The sequence below is a fragment of the Colossoma macropomum genome, unplaced genomic scaffold (assembly GCF_904425465.1).
Source record: "Colossoma macropomum unplaced genomic scaffold, Colossoma_macropomum, whole genome shotgun sequence".
Lineage (NCBI taxonomy): Eukaryota > Metazoa > Chordata > Actinopteri > Characiformes > Serrasalmidae > Colossoma > Colossoma macropomum.
Window position 1 is genome coordinate 12,955,454 of NW_023494792.1, and position 16,205 is coordinate 12,971,658.

The 16,205-nt window shown below is 38.6% G+C and overlaps 1 protein-coding gene across 1 annotated transcript; it reads right to left on the minus strand.

Moving 5' to 3' along the window:
* Nucleotides 1-1,443: 1,443 nt before the first annotated feature.
* Nucleotides 1,444-12,586, minus strand: trpm1b (transient receptor potential cation channel, subfamily M, member 1b). The gene is made up of 7 exons (XM_036576067.1): nucleotides 12,037-12,586; nucleotides 4,220-4,296; nucleotides 3,288-3,489; nucleotides 2,789-3,002; nucleotides 2,501-2,625; nucleotides 2,200-2,371; nucleotides 1,444-1,622 (listed from the first exon to the last, which is right to left on the minus strand). The coding sequence occupies exons 1-7, from the start codon at nucleotides 12,112-12,114 to the stop codon at nucleotides 1,444-1,446; spliced, it is 1,047 nt and encodes a 348-aa protein (XP_036431960.1). The 5' UTR covers nucleotides 12,115-12,586.
* Between the last annotated feature and the right edge of the window lie 3,619 nt (nucleotides 12,587-16,205).

Genomic DNA, 16,205 nt, shown 5'->3' on the forward strand with positions numbered 1-16,205 from the left:
ATACTTGAGCCTGGTGAAAAAGGCCTCAACATGCTTCATGTCACCACATCATCATGTCTTATTTTAAAAGATATTGTAGGTATTCATTTTTAATTTGACACATCGAAATATATCACACTGGAATTTACTATGCCTGAAACAGACTCAGGTATTAGAGAGAGTGGAGGAGATGCTTAGAATGGATTACAGGGAGATGGAGCCCCGCTGTATGTATGGGGCAGGAAGGGGATGAATGAACATGGAGCTGGTGGTGGGAGCAGGTGGCGCTGTGCTGATCCTAGTCCAGATGCATAGAACTGGAGATTATCTCCTGTCGCAAGAGGTATTAGAAACTACTTATCACATCACTTACCATCTGCAAAATCTGCTGCAGTAGCATAAACACTGTTGCCGCAGACCATGGTCACCACAGAAGACCCCTTGGGGTTTAGCAAGCTGCTGACTGTGAAAATCACTAGATATTCCTGCTTCACTCTGGAGAATTCTTGTTTAAACTACTCCATAAAGTTCTCAATGTGCTTTCCTGTATGGATGATATGCCTGAGGATCTAAACTACATGTGAGCTGCAATCATGAAAGATGAGATGTAGTGAATATAATGAATCCACACAATTCAGGAAAATACAAAAGGGAAAGGGAAAATGTCTTTATTTACAAATGACTGGATCAGGAAGGTGACTTTATTTGTAATTGATTGCATGGAAAGAACACAAGGATTGAAAATGCAGGACAACGAACTTTACGATAGTATTTATTTGTAAATTGCTGAATGCAATACAATCAAATACCAATACTGCACAGTGTTTTAAGTTAATGAAAAGCTATATTTAATTGACATCTATACTAATTACAATATCACATTGCTATTTTGTTTACCCATCTATGTCAACATTTTTCTCAGTGATTCTATGCACATTGGCGTACTGCCCATGCCCCCCTTAAACAGGTTCAACATTTTTCTTCATCTATGAACTCTATAGTCAAATCTATAAAACACCTTCATACAATTATGTATTACAACGATATAGATAAACTATAGTGATAACATATTCCATGTGTAAATCTTTAAAAAGCTGTATAACCATTTTCCAAAATAGTCTGTATTCTATATCTAAATTTATATCTATATCTGTAATCTATGTCTAACTAACTCTACAGATAACTCCTATTTTTTCTGATAATTGTTTCATATGCATACTCACCAGCTCTCTTTTCTTCATGCATTCCATGATCATGAGGAAGATCTGCTGGGACTGGCCCTTGTTGTAGTTAAATGTCTTCTGAATGGTGACCAGCAGCTGGTCTCGGGCATCGTCAGTTATTATTCTAGAAATATTAACACCTACTTTAGTAAACTGACCATTCATTTATCGCCAGCAAGCTACTGGCTCTTACTGTAGCAAACTGACATCAAAGTGATGGTTTTAATATTAGGTGCCTGGCTTACCCTCCCTTCTGTGAGTGTTTGTGGGCAAAGGAGATGATGTCTGAGGCACGGCCACTGCCATCACACACCACCACAGGCACGGGAGGCTCCTCGCGCAAGCTCTCCAGTACCACAGTGATCATGTTCGGACCTCCTTCCACGATCAGACACAAGAGTGGCACTCCCTGACCTAAACCTTGGTGACAAGAAAATTATACGTCTGCTTAAAATATGTACGACCCAAATGAGAGTGACTGTTTGTGGTGTGATGTTTCCTTTGAATGTACAAACACTTTCAAGCAAAATTTAACAGCATAAAGTTCCTTAAGCTGCAGCTTGAAAGCCTTGGCTATGCATGTGTAGAGATTTTTTTCAATAAACTACTTTTTTGTAATAAAAATAGCCAGTGGGAACTGACATTAACTAACATTTGGGGGAAAACTGGATAAAAAGTGGTTCAGGAGGTGATGTGAGTGGTGACAGCTGAGCATCCCTTTGCTGTCCCTGCCTTATCCCAAGCTCCAGGCATAGGATGACAAAGGGAAACCCACAGGTCACAGACAAGAGCATCTCAGTCCACTGATCAGCCATGAAAATATCCACCAGTACTTTCCAGCTGATTGATGTACAGAAAACAGAACGATCTATCAGCCATTTCAACATACGACATTCTCAAGCTGTCAAAATGTAGCCATAAACAAAGATTTAAGTTGAGGAGATCAGTGCATTAGTGGGTGAGGCATAGCATTACTGGTTTGCCTGAACATACTTACGAGTGTTAATCTTCTGCAGAGAGATGTGCTTCTCCAGCTGCCTGCGCAGTTTGACCTCCGCCCCGTATTTACCACATGTGCCGTTATCGCACAGGATGAAGTGAGAGTGACTGCTGCTGAGCACAGCCAGCTTGCTTAGAGGATTGGACATTGCCTGGTAAGGTTTGGTCACCTGAAGAAGTCCAAAGATATCAGTTAACAAGCAAAGTGGTCCTAGATTCTGGATTTAGTACCTCCCTGAGAACACTCATCTCTGGAGTCACAGTCAAGACTCTGTATTGTGCATTGTACTCAAACTCACATCTCTTCCCAGGAGATCTTCCTTGCTTTCTAGGATTCCCCATGGAGCAATCCCTATGGCACAGACCTTGCCTCTGGATTTAGAGGAGTGGTCTTTCAATGCATCTCCAACATGACGCATTACCCCTGAAAGAGGGCAAACGGTACAACATACTTTGGTCATTTTATCCATCTCCTGTGTGGTGAAGCCCATGTTTAACTATAATTCAGAAAGTCTTTAAAGAAAGCTTAGTAAACATAGTAAGTTATGTAATGTGATTTGTTAGTTCTAACTGCTAAATATACCCACCTGTGTTAATTCCAGCAGTGAAGATCCAGGCTCCGGTAGTCACTGCAGCCTTTATCAAGCCTTTTCCAAACACCTGCTTGAGTTTTGGTTGCAGGTCAAAGTTCTGGAGGCCTCCATGAACAGATATGAGTAATGTAGGTAGCTCCAGGTGCCAGTCTTTCACCATGAGGTGCAACAAGTTGTCTGGCTTAGTGTCATAAGACACCCTGATATACTGGGGAAAAAATGAGATTGTTACACTGCTTGTGTATCTTTCAGTGACAGTCAGTTTAATCTAAAAGCATGCTTAATCTGTTAGGTTCTAACACAGTTCAAATAATGTCCAGTTAACCAGGGGTTGCATGGACTAGTTGACTTCTCAATAATAAATCCACTAGTTGGGGCTGTGGGCAGCAGTCGACTAATTGAGAACAGTGCTTGAGTTTAATGATGAAGTACAGCAACAAAGTAAAACAGAAGTGTACAGGCAGGAGACTCCAGAAAACAATAACATCTCTACCATGGCCTTGTTGATGAATCCTCCTCCCTGGAACTCGATGGTGCCATAAGCATCGGTGGGGAAAGCCTGTGTGTGCTTGGCCACAGACCACTTCTCTTGAGGAGGGTCCACCTGCACCAGCAGGTTGTCCACTGCAGGCTTGTTGGTGACAGCGCCAGATGGAATTGCCACATGCTGAGCCACCAAATTACCACAGGCACACCTTAAAAAAAATCAAAGAATTCTTATCATAGCAGAAAAGCTTTTAGTTGAGAACACTAGACAATCACTTTTTCACCCTTTTCAAATATTATTTCTTTTAAAAATGGACCTTTTTAAATTCTATACTATCTTTCTCAACTCTAAATGATTTTTTACACATTTGTATGCCAGAGGGAGCCTATTTGTGCAACCCATTTAGATGCCCTCCAGTTGCAGTAACGATGAGATTGAAAGCGTGGGTCTTCTGTATGTAGGCCGGCTGTGTCCATGCGGCCCTCTTTAATACGTGCTTCTGAGCACACACAGGCCATTCACTCTGGCAGCCCTCCACCTTGCTGGCTACGGGTGGCCAGTGGACCGGTCCATACCAGCCCCTTTGCCCCCCATACATGCAGCTACAAAGCAGCCTGGCACCCAGTGTGCCCCCACAGTGATTCAGAACGGGAATAGTGATGTCAGAATTTCCCTTTAGTTATATAAGACCCACCAAAATGTTGTTCTAGCCTGAATCCCAGCTGAATTAGCATGTGATACATATATCTATATACACATTATCACTTATTGTCTTCTTAAATCATGAGCATCTTAATTATACTTCTGCTGTTTCTGTCCACTTTTGATTCACGATGTTCCTGCTTTTCATTCTACTGATGTTTTCCAGTTCAGTGGCTGAAGCAATTCAAAATGTTTCTACTAACTTTCACAACCCTTCATTAAACAAAGGGGCTTACCGAGTTGGATCCTTAGATGGAAAAATGTGGATGCATTCTCTTTTCTGAAAGGTCCTTTCAATCCAAGCTTTCTGGCCCTGTCAACAAAGGAGAATATGCAGCAAGACTCATTTTATTTTTGATTTTAAATGCTGTCATTTCACTATTTAATTGACACTTAATTTCAGGTTTGTAAACCACTTTACTGGTATATCGTACTTAATATACATTAGCAGAAGCTGGAGGTCACTAGAAAAGCACAGTGTTGAAGTTGCTACATATGAAGCCCTCTTTTCTCTCCCTCAGAAAATCCATGTGTTATGCCAGTTACTGTAAGAAGTGCTTTTAGTCCCTCAAGTTTTGTCAAGGCTGATGCATTCAATCCTCTTACCACTACTAATCCTGACTAAACTATAAGCAGTATAGTAGGTAGAGCCCAGTAAAATATACAGCCGCATATGGTATATTTGACAGCATAAATGCGCACACTGAAATACTGTAAGAGATTAAGTAGACTGCATGCTGCTTTTGCTGAGTAAAAGGCATTTATTCACAATTACTAACACATTACTCTCAGATGAACGCACTTCTAGGAATGTACAGCTCTATAGAGTTGGGTGTGGCCCACATTATACTGAGCCATCAAATCTCGAAAAAGCCACTGGCTTACACCGGTATTGAGTGAGATATAAGACAGAAATGAGAACAAGAGGGGAAAAAGAAGAAAGAGAGGGTGCTGACCATATCCAGGCCATATTTTGTTTTGACTGAAATTATTAGTGCATAGCAAATTAGACTTCAGATCTGCTTTGGACCTTGGTCATCGGCCTCCTGTTCCCGTTCTGAGAAAGTGCCAAGGAAAGCAATGAAACAAAAGTAGCTTTTGCCAATGGACATGTCAGATCCTGTGATGCCAGTTTTTTGATCTTGCTCCAGTGCCGGACGAAAATAACCTTCATTCAAAGCAATATCTGTCTGAGCTTTTGTTGTCAGTTCAGTCCTAATTAAGACGAAAGCTTTTGAAGCAAATCTCTCCAGGAAGTTCAGTTGGAGAGGACTGGACAAGCCACTAAGAAAGAGCTAGTCATAAACCCAACTAACCATGACTCACCCCCTGCTATTCCTTTATGCAGCGTCTTCAAGGAGAAATCAGTCTAGACTAATCTGCTGGGAAAGTTCTTCCAAAACATCATATCATATTTTCCACAATTTACTTTTTGCCTCACTGAGACTTTCCTTTTCACAAGAGTAATTCACTGGCTAACAATGAAGTAATCTATCAAAAACATAAAATTACTCAGATTTATTCATCCAATAAATGCAGCATTATGTAAGTCTAATGTTATGAGAGAGCTCTTTAAGGATTAAAAATTAGGTTTGTCCATTTTAATTTACTCTTGCGCAATAGCGAGTACGTTTTAAAGTGTGTCATTAAACCGTGGTGCTTGAGGGCATCTCATCACTAAGAGGAATAAACAGTTTGTGAATCACATATTTAATCAGGACAAACAAAAATGATACCACAGTCTCATTTCATTAGTTCAGTTTGGAACCATGAATGCTAGTGCAGCATATTCATTGCTGTTTTTATCACTCTAGAATCAAAATCACTTTCACATTAAAGAAACTCATTTACTGCTGGATTTTAACCAATGTAAGCAACATTCTTCACTACAAATCAACTATTACAATACATATCTCCCACCTCATCTCAGTCACTCAATATCAATAGGGAAGAAATCCATAGGATCCTCAGCAAGCGCAAGCAGGTCCTACCTGTGGAGCTTATCAGGTTTGAGACACAGCGAGAGGCTGAGTGTGGCAGCGTTTTGCATCAGTGTCCCCATTACAGCTCCTCTAGCGAGGGGTGCTTTCTCTCGCAGTGTGTCGGCGCCCAATGAATCCCACGGGACATGAAACTTCATCACTTTAAGAGGGGCTGTTCATATGATGAGCATGTGAGCAGCCTCTTTGTTCAGGACAAGTCTCATGACTCCAGTTCAAGGTAATCCTTTTGGGAGTCCCATGACCCCTCTCTCCTTGCCCACAGGGTATTTTCATCCCTTGCTAGAACAAGAAGCAAAGCAAATCTGCTTTGATAGCCTCAACCCCACCCCTCCCCCCCTCTTAATCTTCCAATTCCTGAGACCCCTTTTTTTCAGGATTTTCGTCTCAGCCAGGCTGATCAGAGCCAGAGTCTGTAATGGGGTGATTGCGAAGGAAAGCTAGTTCTTGTACCAAAGGAAAGGTAGAAAATTAAAATCAAGAGAAGGACCTGTGCTCACCACAGTGAGAGGAGCTCCCTGAATTTTCGGTTGGGAAGTGTCACCCTCTTCAACTACTTTGACTTCAACCCCCATTTGCATAATTGAGAGAATTGGGCCCAGGCATTCTTTTGAAAAGAAAAAGCCTTGTTAAGAAATGACTGGACTCCAGTTGGGGGCAAGGTCATCCAACGCTAATTGCAGTTAATCTCTATTTCCACCAACCATGTTATGGTGGCGCAAAACCATTCTGACGGAGGGCAGTGTTGACCAGGCATGAGTGCCTTTGCTGACTTTCATCTTTGAACAAATATTCCGTGTATGACAGAAGGAGGTCCTCCCTTCTATTTACATAGAAAGCTCATCAGCAACTTTTTTTATTTTTGTTATTACCTATTCAGTATTTCTGTTATTTGATTATGCCAAAGTCTCACATATCTTACTGTGCTGAAGGGAAAGAAGATAAATATGTGACACAGATGCTGGGGGCAAGAATTCAGAGCAAGTTTCACTCCTAATCTTGGCTTAGAAGAAGCAATGCTGCAAAGAAACAGCAAAATGTAGATAAATAGAACCAAAAAAAGTACAGTTTTTCTGAGGTTACCAACCAAGATGGTTTTTATTGCTTCACATTATTTGTTTGCTTGCTACTTGCTAAGTGACCAGTTTTTATGTTATTTTCTGTTGTATTAGCAACAAATTTGGGTACATGCATGTATCTTATATGTTCCATTTGCTGGCAAGCTGTGTTTAAGTTTTTTGGTGGCCTTTGATTTCATGAGATGGTTCATCTTTTGCATTTTGGTTCTATAGGTCTGTTTATTCAGCCATTGAAAACACTGACTGTTCAAAGGCATTGAGATGATTCCATTCTTTCTGATTTTCCTTTTACAGTTTACACAGGGGAGGTGAGGTTTCAGTCTCTGGTGTAAAAGCTGGGGGCGGTTAGCAAAGAGGACCAGCATGTGGACCACTCTGTGTTAGCACTGTGGTCAAAATGTGTTAATTAACGGTGCTGGCTAGTGCTAATGTTCGACTAATGTGACGCACTTATTTCAGCTTACTTTCCCTCATTATCCCCGTAATTAAAATACAAATCCTTTGAGAACTCATGGTCTTGCTAGTTTCCTAAAAAAATGCACAAAAGACCTCGAGAAGGAGAACTAAATGCTAAAGGGGGATCAGATTTTGTTGCTCCAAACAAATTAACAAGGCCTGTGGCAAACCTGGCAACAATCAATAGTTTATAGTTGTTTCATAGCACCTTGGCCTTCAGTAGACCCTCTTGCTCAACACAAAAGATTATTTGTACAGGAACAAGACTGCCAGTAAGGTTTTAAGAGGAAAAACAGATTATATTTTTTTGTTTTAAACTTTGCCTCAGTTCCAAAGTCTGTGTTTTAACCTTATAAAAGCAAAACCCATTTAGATTATAAAAATATTTTCATCCATCAAGAAATGCTCCAGTCACACTATAGTCTTATAAATGGACACTTAAAGAGGAATTCCACCAATTTTTCAAGTTTTCTGCATAACTAAATGGTTAAGTAAATGTAATCAAAGTTATTTAGAGTGGTTTGATGTAAAATGCTCTGTTCAAAAGAAACCTAAAGAGTCAGAATTGTTCACAGCAACTGCAAAAGAAACCACATTTTAAGAGTTTAATGTCTGTAAAAGCTCCTTTGCAAAATGATTCAATTTAATGATTACACATACACTGCTTGATCTCTGAGACATTGTTTTATGATAAACTTTTGAAACTTTTGGGCTAAAATGTACTTTTTTCCCAAAGAAAGCTTTTTTCAATTATACCTCTATTTTACCACCAGCAGCAACATCTAAACATTCAGAAGACATGTAGATTCACTAGTCATGTTGGATAGTAAACAAATTGCTTAGATTTGTGTTGTAGATGTTGTGACCCTGGTTCCTATCCCCAACCCAGCAAAGAAATCAGAGTTGGTATGTTTCTTTACAATGAACCATTTCACTGAACCACTCTGACTGACTTTGTTTACATCTCAACCACTAAATTATGCAAAAATTTTGAAAACTTTTGAAAAATCCATGGAATGCCCCTCTAACAATGACAACTATATTTCTGAAGGTGTTTTCTATGCTTTGTGTTTCCTGGTGAATATGAAAATGATCTTAAGATTGTGCTATCAGAGTTCAAATATTAATGTAGCTAAATACAAGTAAAACAGTGTAGAGATAAAGCAACTAAGTGCATGTCTATGTGAAACTGAACATAAATCCTTAGCCTGTTGGACAATCAATAGTAAATAGCTAAAATCTGCCCAAAAACTCCATTAAAATGCAGGAGAAAGTTATGCCTGGAGTGTCTGCAGCCTTGTTCCTTATTCCCCCCTGATTCCTGAACGAATACAGGAGCCATTGAGTCTGTGGAGCACAGGGCGAGTTTGCTTTAATTTGCCTAAACTCTCTAAAATGTGTTTCTCTCAATCTGCCTCTGAAAAGGCTCATTGTCTCTGTGAGTTTAAATCCAGTTAGCCATCATCATATGACAACATGTTACTGATTAGCCTCGGGATTTCTACGAGTCATAAGACGCATTCTCGAGAGAGAGAGAGAGTCTATTATAAGAGAGTCTATTTTTTCTAGAAAGAGTAAGTCTATTTTTTCAATTATTTTTTATTTCTATATTTTTTCCTTATTTCATTTTTTAAAATTACAAACAAAAACAGTTTCACTTTTGCGTAGAACTGTTTAACATGGGTTTGCTTTCTGTTTCAGGACTGTCTTGAAGTTGACACTATGGCACACTTCATACAGGGTGAAAATTTAATTTTAGCAGCATCAGTGAATTGGATTTAAGTGAATTGTACTGCACAGGTAAATAGCATTTTACTGCATTGAAGTTAATTTGTGCACATGTTTACTCATGTGAGGAAAAAGGCAGTATAAAGGCAGATATCCTTACTACTTCGCACTTTGTATTTTGGACTCAAAATTATTTACAATCTTGTTATATTAACATCCATTAAAAGTTAAGAACATCCTTTTCTTTCCCTGGAAAATTTATCCAGGTTTTGTTTTCAAGCGGAAGTCTGGAATCTCTTTCTCAGAGACTTACGTAAAATTATTTTGTAGAAGTATTGTTTTTTTCTTTTCCAAAATAACTAAATGAGCAAAAACATTGCTTTCTCTCTTCAGTGTTAAGGTTTATAGTTAGGATCAGTCATTTTATCAATGCAGGACCTCAGAAGTATAGCAATACACAGAAAGTGTGTGTGTGTGTGTGTGTGTGTACATGCACATCTAGAGAAAGCTTCTATACCCTTTTCTCCCTGGGCATATTTGGATATGTGCCTGCATATCTCAGACCTCTGTGTGTTCGTGTATGTGCCTGTGAAGATCTGCTTTCTTCAGCAGTCGTTTTAGCAAATTCTGTAAATAATATGTGAGAAATTAAAGTGGGGAATATTTTAAAAAGTACAGTTATCACATTTTTAAATTGCTCTGTTACATTCTTGTGTATGATATTTCACTATATACAATGTTCACTTCCTCAGGTCATTTTGAAGGCAGCGTTTTTAGATTTATTAATCACAGTGGAGCAGACATTAGAAAGTGAGGAAGCAGAGTGCTTAATCTGGCGCAGCTGCTAGAGCTCATACTGGGCCATTACAGAGGATTAGAGGCAGGGACGAGCCAGCTAGTCCTGGAGGTGCCAGTCTTCTGCATGGCAGTCTAATCTGAGAACAGTTCTGCCGCTTCTCATATGGTCGAGGTTAGGATTTGCATTGGGAAATAGCTGCCAGAGGCCAATGCCCTTTCTGCGTTTGTCTCCTCTTCCCTTCGGGTGGTGTTGTGGCAGTCGATCACACGCTTGAGACGTCAGACTCAGAATACAACAGCAGCTTTTACACTTTCAGGGTCAGGTCTTCCCGGCATAGCAGCAAACTGAATTTGCTTTTAATTTACATGTCTGCATTGGAAATGAAGCCATATTTAATGTACCTTTTTGATTTCTAAAAATCTAATCCACACATTCCATGTGGATTCCATGCGGATTCCATGTGGATTCCATGCGAAGACAATGTTTTTAGATCCAGAGTTCTGGACAGCCTTGGGACTTTATTTGAATGTCCAATTAAAAATAACAGTCAGTATTAAATCCCTTAAACTTTATGGATCCTTTATTTAGTTCAGCTCACTCAAAATAACTGCATAACTGGAATATAGATTCATTGTACACTCACATGAGAGAAAACAATGGGCCAAACCCAAAATATAATGGTTGTTACTGATAGTTTTGAGAGAATATAGAGAATATTTGGTCTCACATTAAACAAAAACTAACTCAGCAATGTTTGTCAACGGTTTGATGCCATTAATGCTGAGTGGAAAAATACTGACATCTCTCAGTAAAAGGTTGTCTGCAAATTTACACACAAAACTTCTTTACTATTTATTTAAATATTTGTTGTGAAGACCATTAATAGCTTAATGTTTTGCCATTTTGGGAGTGTAGAAACCAACTAACTGACAATAGTTATGGAATAATGAGTCTTAAAGTTTTATTATTAATAAGCAAGGAATAAGTCTTGGGTTCAGTCTGTTAAAAAATAGTGCTCATAAATCAATAGTCAGTACTCCTAAATAATATTAAACACTCAGAAATAATAATCAGTATTAAAACAAATTAGTCAGTACGCAATAATAGTAATAGTCAGTATTTAAAAATAATAATCAGTAAAAACATATATGTTTAGGCTATTGCATATACTTTGTGTTTTTTTTCTCCTGTTGTTTGTACTTGTGCTGCAGTTTCATTAAAAACATGGTATTTTATCTGTCTAATATTTTACTTATTCTTCTGTGTGAAGCACTTTAAGATTTAGTAACTAAAATTAAACATGCTATTCAAAGAATATTACTATTATTAGTAGTAGTACTATTTTTATTACTCAAATAGTCAGCACTCTGCTCTACAGCTTTAAACAAATGTTGTAAATGTTTAAAAGGACGATGTTGTAAAAGTCAAAAGTAAATAAACAGAATATTAACTTCTTGAAGAAGAGTGAAATATGAATATCTAAAGCCATGAAAGTGAAGAAAATTCAAGTCTCCCCAGGATTAGTCTGAGGTGGGAGATTCCTGTAGCTTTTCACTCTAGAGGCAAACTGAAACTAGAGAAGCTGTTTTAGGAAAACCTTGACCTGCATTCCTGTTTGTGTAACATGCACTAATTCATTCAAGAAAAATAAAATACAGCAATTCAGGTGGTCAGAGATAATCTTGTTTCCTTGAAGCATTTGAATAAACTTCCCAGTAGTTCTCCCAGTAAACAGTGGATGTAACTTTGGATTTCCATCATCTAACCAGCCACAAGCTCCCTGACCTGTTGATTCTAAGCTCCCTGATGATTAGACCTCTTAAACTTCACAGTCATCTACATCCTTAGGCTCAATATTCAGCAACAAAAAACAATGCAAAATGGCTGAGTTATAAGTTATAGAGATGAGCTATGGAAGTCTGGACCCATTGGCGGATTTGTAAATGCAACAGCTACTGAGCAAGTTGTCAACTACAGCAGCAAACTCTTACCTTCTGAGAGCCAGAACTGGTGCGATTGATGGAGGCCTGTTTGAAGGAACCTCCTGTTTTCCTTCCTCCCCTCTCCATCTCTTTAATTGCAGCTTGTTCTTCATACACTCATGCCTATGCCATACATATGAAAAGGCTTATGCCCTTTCACAGCCACACTGTATCACTATCACAGCTAGAGCACCTATCACAGTTGCAGGATCATCTCTTCTTTCTCTCTCTCCCTCTCTAGCTATCTCTCGCTCTCTCTCTCTCTCAGCTCACTGTCTCTTAACTGACAGAATAGACGTCGGTGAGGGATAAAATCATTCGATGACGAGCTTGACACATAGACCCCGTTTCCTCCGACTGACACACTATAATCAGGCTTAATGCACCCGGCTCTTGGAAGCGTCCGACTTTAATGGAGGGAGATTTAATAAATGGTTATTGAAGGTAAATCTACTTTAGGACACCATGGTCCCAAAAACGAGCTTGAAAGCATGCAAACTCAGGTTGTGGACGTCTCTTAGGCTCAGGGTGCGCACAGACAGTAGAGAAGGGCAGATAAATTGGGTTAAGGAGAGGTGAAAAGGTGAATGACACATAGATCTCACTGATCACTATGATTTAGTTATTTGGTTAGAAGGAAATGGTCCTGGTTTTACAACTAATAGGCTACTGTGTACAGACTCACACACAGTATACCTGGTGAAAACTGGAATATGCTCAAAAATGAAACCGAAAACATGTCAATATAAATCGCAATTCCATTTTAGTGGGGTAATAAAGTACATATATGCTGACTGAATGTGAGACAATGGAAATGTACAGTATAATTACATTTTTTAAAAAAGTGATATAGTGATTTCATTTTTTGAAAGGCGAAACTGACTTCTGGAAAATGAGAAGCCCTTTGGCACATTTTATTACATATATGCATATGACTTAAATGGGAATCCCACAGATTTTTCAAATTTTCCACAAATTAAACAATTAATATGTAGCCTGAATAATGCCATTCAAGGTTATTTGCATCTGAATCTCCACTTCTATGCATATTCAAAACCTAAACCTGAAACTAATAATTATCTAAGTACAAACAATTCTGACTTTCAAAACATTCTCATGCTGTACTATGTAACGTGCATGTGCTGTTATGTAATCCTGACAGAGGAAGGTTTAAAGGCATAGGTGCACCCTCTTATGGCCATTATGCTAACTGCAATTATAATGTGTGTGTTGCAAGTGTGCATGTTAAGTATATTGCAAATCTTTATGGCTATTGCTATTTGTCACAGACTGTTACTTTGCAAAATAAAACAGCATACTGACACATGTGTAACTTAAATAAGTTGCTCTAGGAATCACTGGGGAACCAAATTACATGTGTAAACAAGGATTCTTAGAAGGACAAGGACGCAGCAGTGATTGAAACTGAGCTCATACACATCCTCTCATCTCACTCTAAGAGGATCAGTCATAAGGTAATCCACACTAGTGTACTTGTCATAACATGAAGCCTTTTTACACATATACACATGCAAGGTGTGGATTTTATCCTGATCAAGACTTTTATCAAAAACATAAACATGCCAGACAAATTGTCACCGTTGGAACAAAATCTTGTATGTCCATTGTTGCCTTACAAAAATACCAGCTGCTGTTCATGTTGTGTCATAATGTTTCATAATGAACAGACTTGTTATATGAACTTATATTGAAAGTTATGGTTGATTTTTGCTTTCCCTGTAAAGTTACTTTTCTGGGGAGATACAAGGTTTGGTTCCAACAGCAACAAAACGCAACTTAGCAAACACATAAAACTTCAGGTCATATGGGGATAGACTTAATGTACGGGGAAAGGCTGTGTTGAAGGAACACAGACGACTATAAAAGATCATTTTATGACTTATATGGGCCTCCACGGAACATCATAGAGCTGTACATATAACCTCAACTTGCCAAGTTAAGCTTAGAATTACATTGTCTGATGTTCATGCAAGTTCTGGAAGAGCTTTTTTTACTGTATTCTGTATGTTAAATGTTTTCTGTGTTTTAACTGCATATATGGCCCTGCTGACTTCTTGCAACACCTTCTCATTATATTTATGTTCATATAGAACATAGACTGCTGTCTATGGATGTAACCAAATATGTTTGTATGTGTATTTACAAATGTGTGCAGCACATTAAGACAATTTTTATCATATAATGATAGACAATAAATTATGGAATCTGAAAAAAAGGCCAGCCCAAACTGAAGTCAAACTGAAGCAAATATCAGTACAAAACCCAAAAAGTCTTACCTGTATTGCAAATGGCAATAGGCATGCTCTTCTCCATGTGTTCCTAATAGCAGTCCTAATGGAGATGGAGATCCTCTGTGTTGATACATGCGTATTTCCATTGCCTTAAGAACAGATAATGTGTAATTTCTCCCTGTAAGCAGACACAAATGAGCTTTATGAGCTGCAGATGGCTCTTCCATTGTCACTCACACACCCTAATGCCCCACATGATGTGAGAGCATTGTGGTCAGCAGAGCTGTGCAGGCGGACACCCGAGGACTTCCATTACAATCGGCTCAGCTGAAGCACAGTGTGTCCACCACTTCCTCTCATTCATCTAGTGTACACAAACCTCCTAGGGAACACACTGCCCTGCAAGACATGGATTTCTCATTTAAAACAGGCCATGTTTATGCAACAACAGCATGACATTTTTATTAGAGAATGAGCATAAAGGGCACACAGCAAGATTAATTAGCATTCTCAATATTCTGAAAATGACACATAGCTTAAGTAATTGACGTGTTTAATCTGAGTATGAATGACAGAGACAGTAGAGGAGTTCAAGCTATGCAAGAGGGAGAGGGGAGCAGCAGAAAAATGTAGGTACATTTATTTGAAGACCACCTACATAAGGACTTCATTGTATATGCATCAGCAGTGGATAACACACTTTAAAAGCAATACTTGAGTATTTATGAAAATTATACGTCAGAATTCGTAGGACAAAGTAAATGATGTGATGTAATGACGCTTTATGATGCTCATATAACTGATGATATAACTGAGATATACTGTGACAGAGGACAAACAGGACTCTCATGTCATCTTGTGAATACGGATGTTCATAAATACCCAAGTATTGCTTTTTAATGCTATTCAGTGCATGTATTACAGAGGCCCTGTGTAAAAAACCTTCAAAAGTGTTACTGAGAAAAGTTAAGAGTAATGAGTAATGATTACATGACATGAAAATCCCATTGCATGTGCAGTAACTTAGTTCTCCATCTCTATTTATTGACCATCCTTTGGTGGTCCTCAATCACCAAGCCACCACATCTGAAAATGAAGCTAAGCTGACCATAGGGTCATTTCTTGTTTCTTGGCTGACACTAGTAAAAGTTTGCTTATGTTTCCAAACACTGTTTCATGTAAACCTGAATTTTAGCTTTTGCTTCAGAAAAAAACAACAGAGCAATTGTTCTTAAAGAAATTCATGTTTTACAATCATTTGAACACATGCGGTTAGAACTGCTGGTGCATGATTACAAGTCCTATGAGTGAAAAATGCTTTTCAATAATGAGAAGTTCACAGTGTAAGCGTAATGTAAAACTGCAGAGTTTTCCAGGAGCTAGTGTTCTCATACATGTTTTTGAGAACTTGTGTTTTCAATATATTAAACACTTAAACTGATTTTGCAGTAGAGTGTAGTTTGACATTTTTCAACATCATGGTTATGCACTTTTCACATTACGCACAAGAGGGCGCACATGGGGTGTAATTCCTCTGCTGTCTATCCCTCAAAGAAGCTGGCATGAACTTCTGATTCCTCTTCTGTCCTTTGTCTGAGAGCTTCACAGAAATTTTCAGCATTTTTGGCCAGAAATACAGGCAGTTGACACAATGTTTTAGCCAGTCCATTTATTAACACCAGTTGGGTGTTGATGGATGTTGTTATATTCATAAATTCTTTTTATTATCAACCTCAAGAAAACGTGAAAATGCTTTTGTCACTTTGGCCCAGGTAAAGTAATTGTCCTGAGGTCATGCTAGAGAAGTGAGGTCACTGTGAAGTGAATTTAGAGCAGTCATCAGGGAAAGTTTTTTGGGAAATCCTTCCCCTCTCTCTCCTCTCTGTTTTCTCTTAAAGTCATGAAAGAGTCTGATGTCATGAACAT

Bases quoted from the DNA above. Each gene is read 5' to 3' on its own strand.
- trpm1b (XM_036576067.1), bottom strand. From the start codon at position 12,114: ATGGAGAGGGGAGGAAGGAAAACAGGAGGTTCCTTCAAACAGGCCTCC. The intron at 3,490-4,219 runs GTAAGCCCCTTT...ATTTTTTTTAAG, and splicing joins CCATCTAAGGATCCAACTCG to GTGTGCCTGTGGTAATTTGG. The intron at 2,626-2,788 runs GTGGGTATATTT...GCCCTCTTTCAG, and splicing joins CACTGCTGGAATTAACACAG to GGGTAATGCGTCATGTTGGA.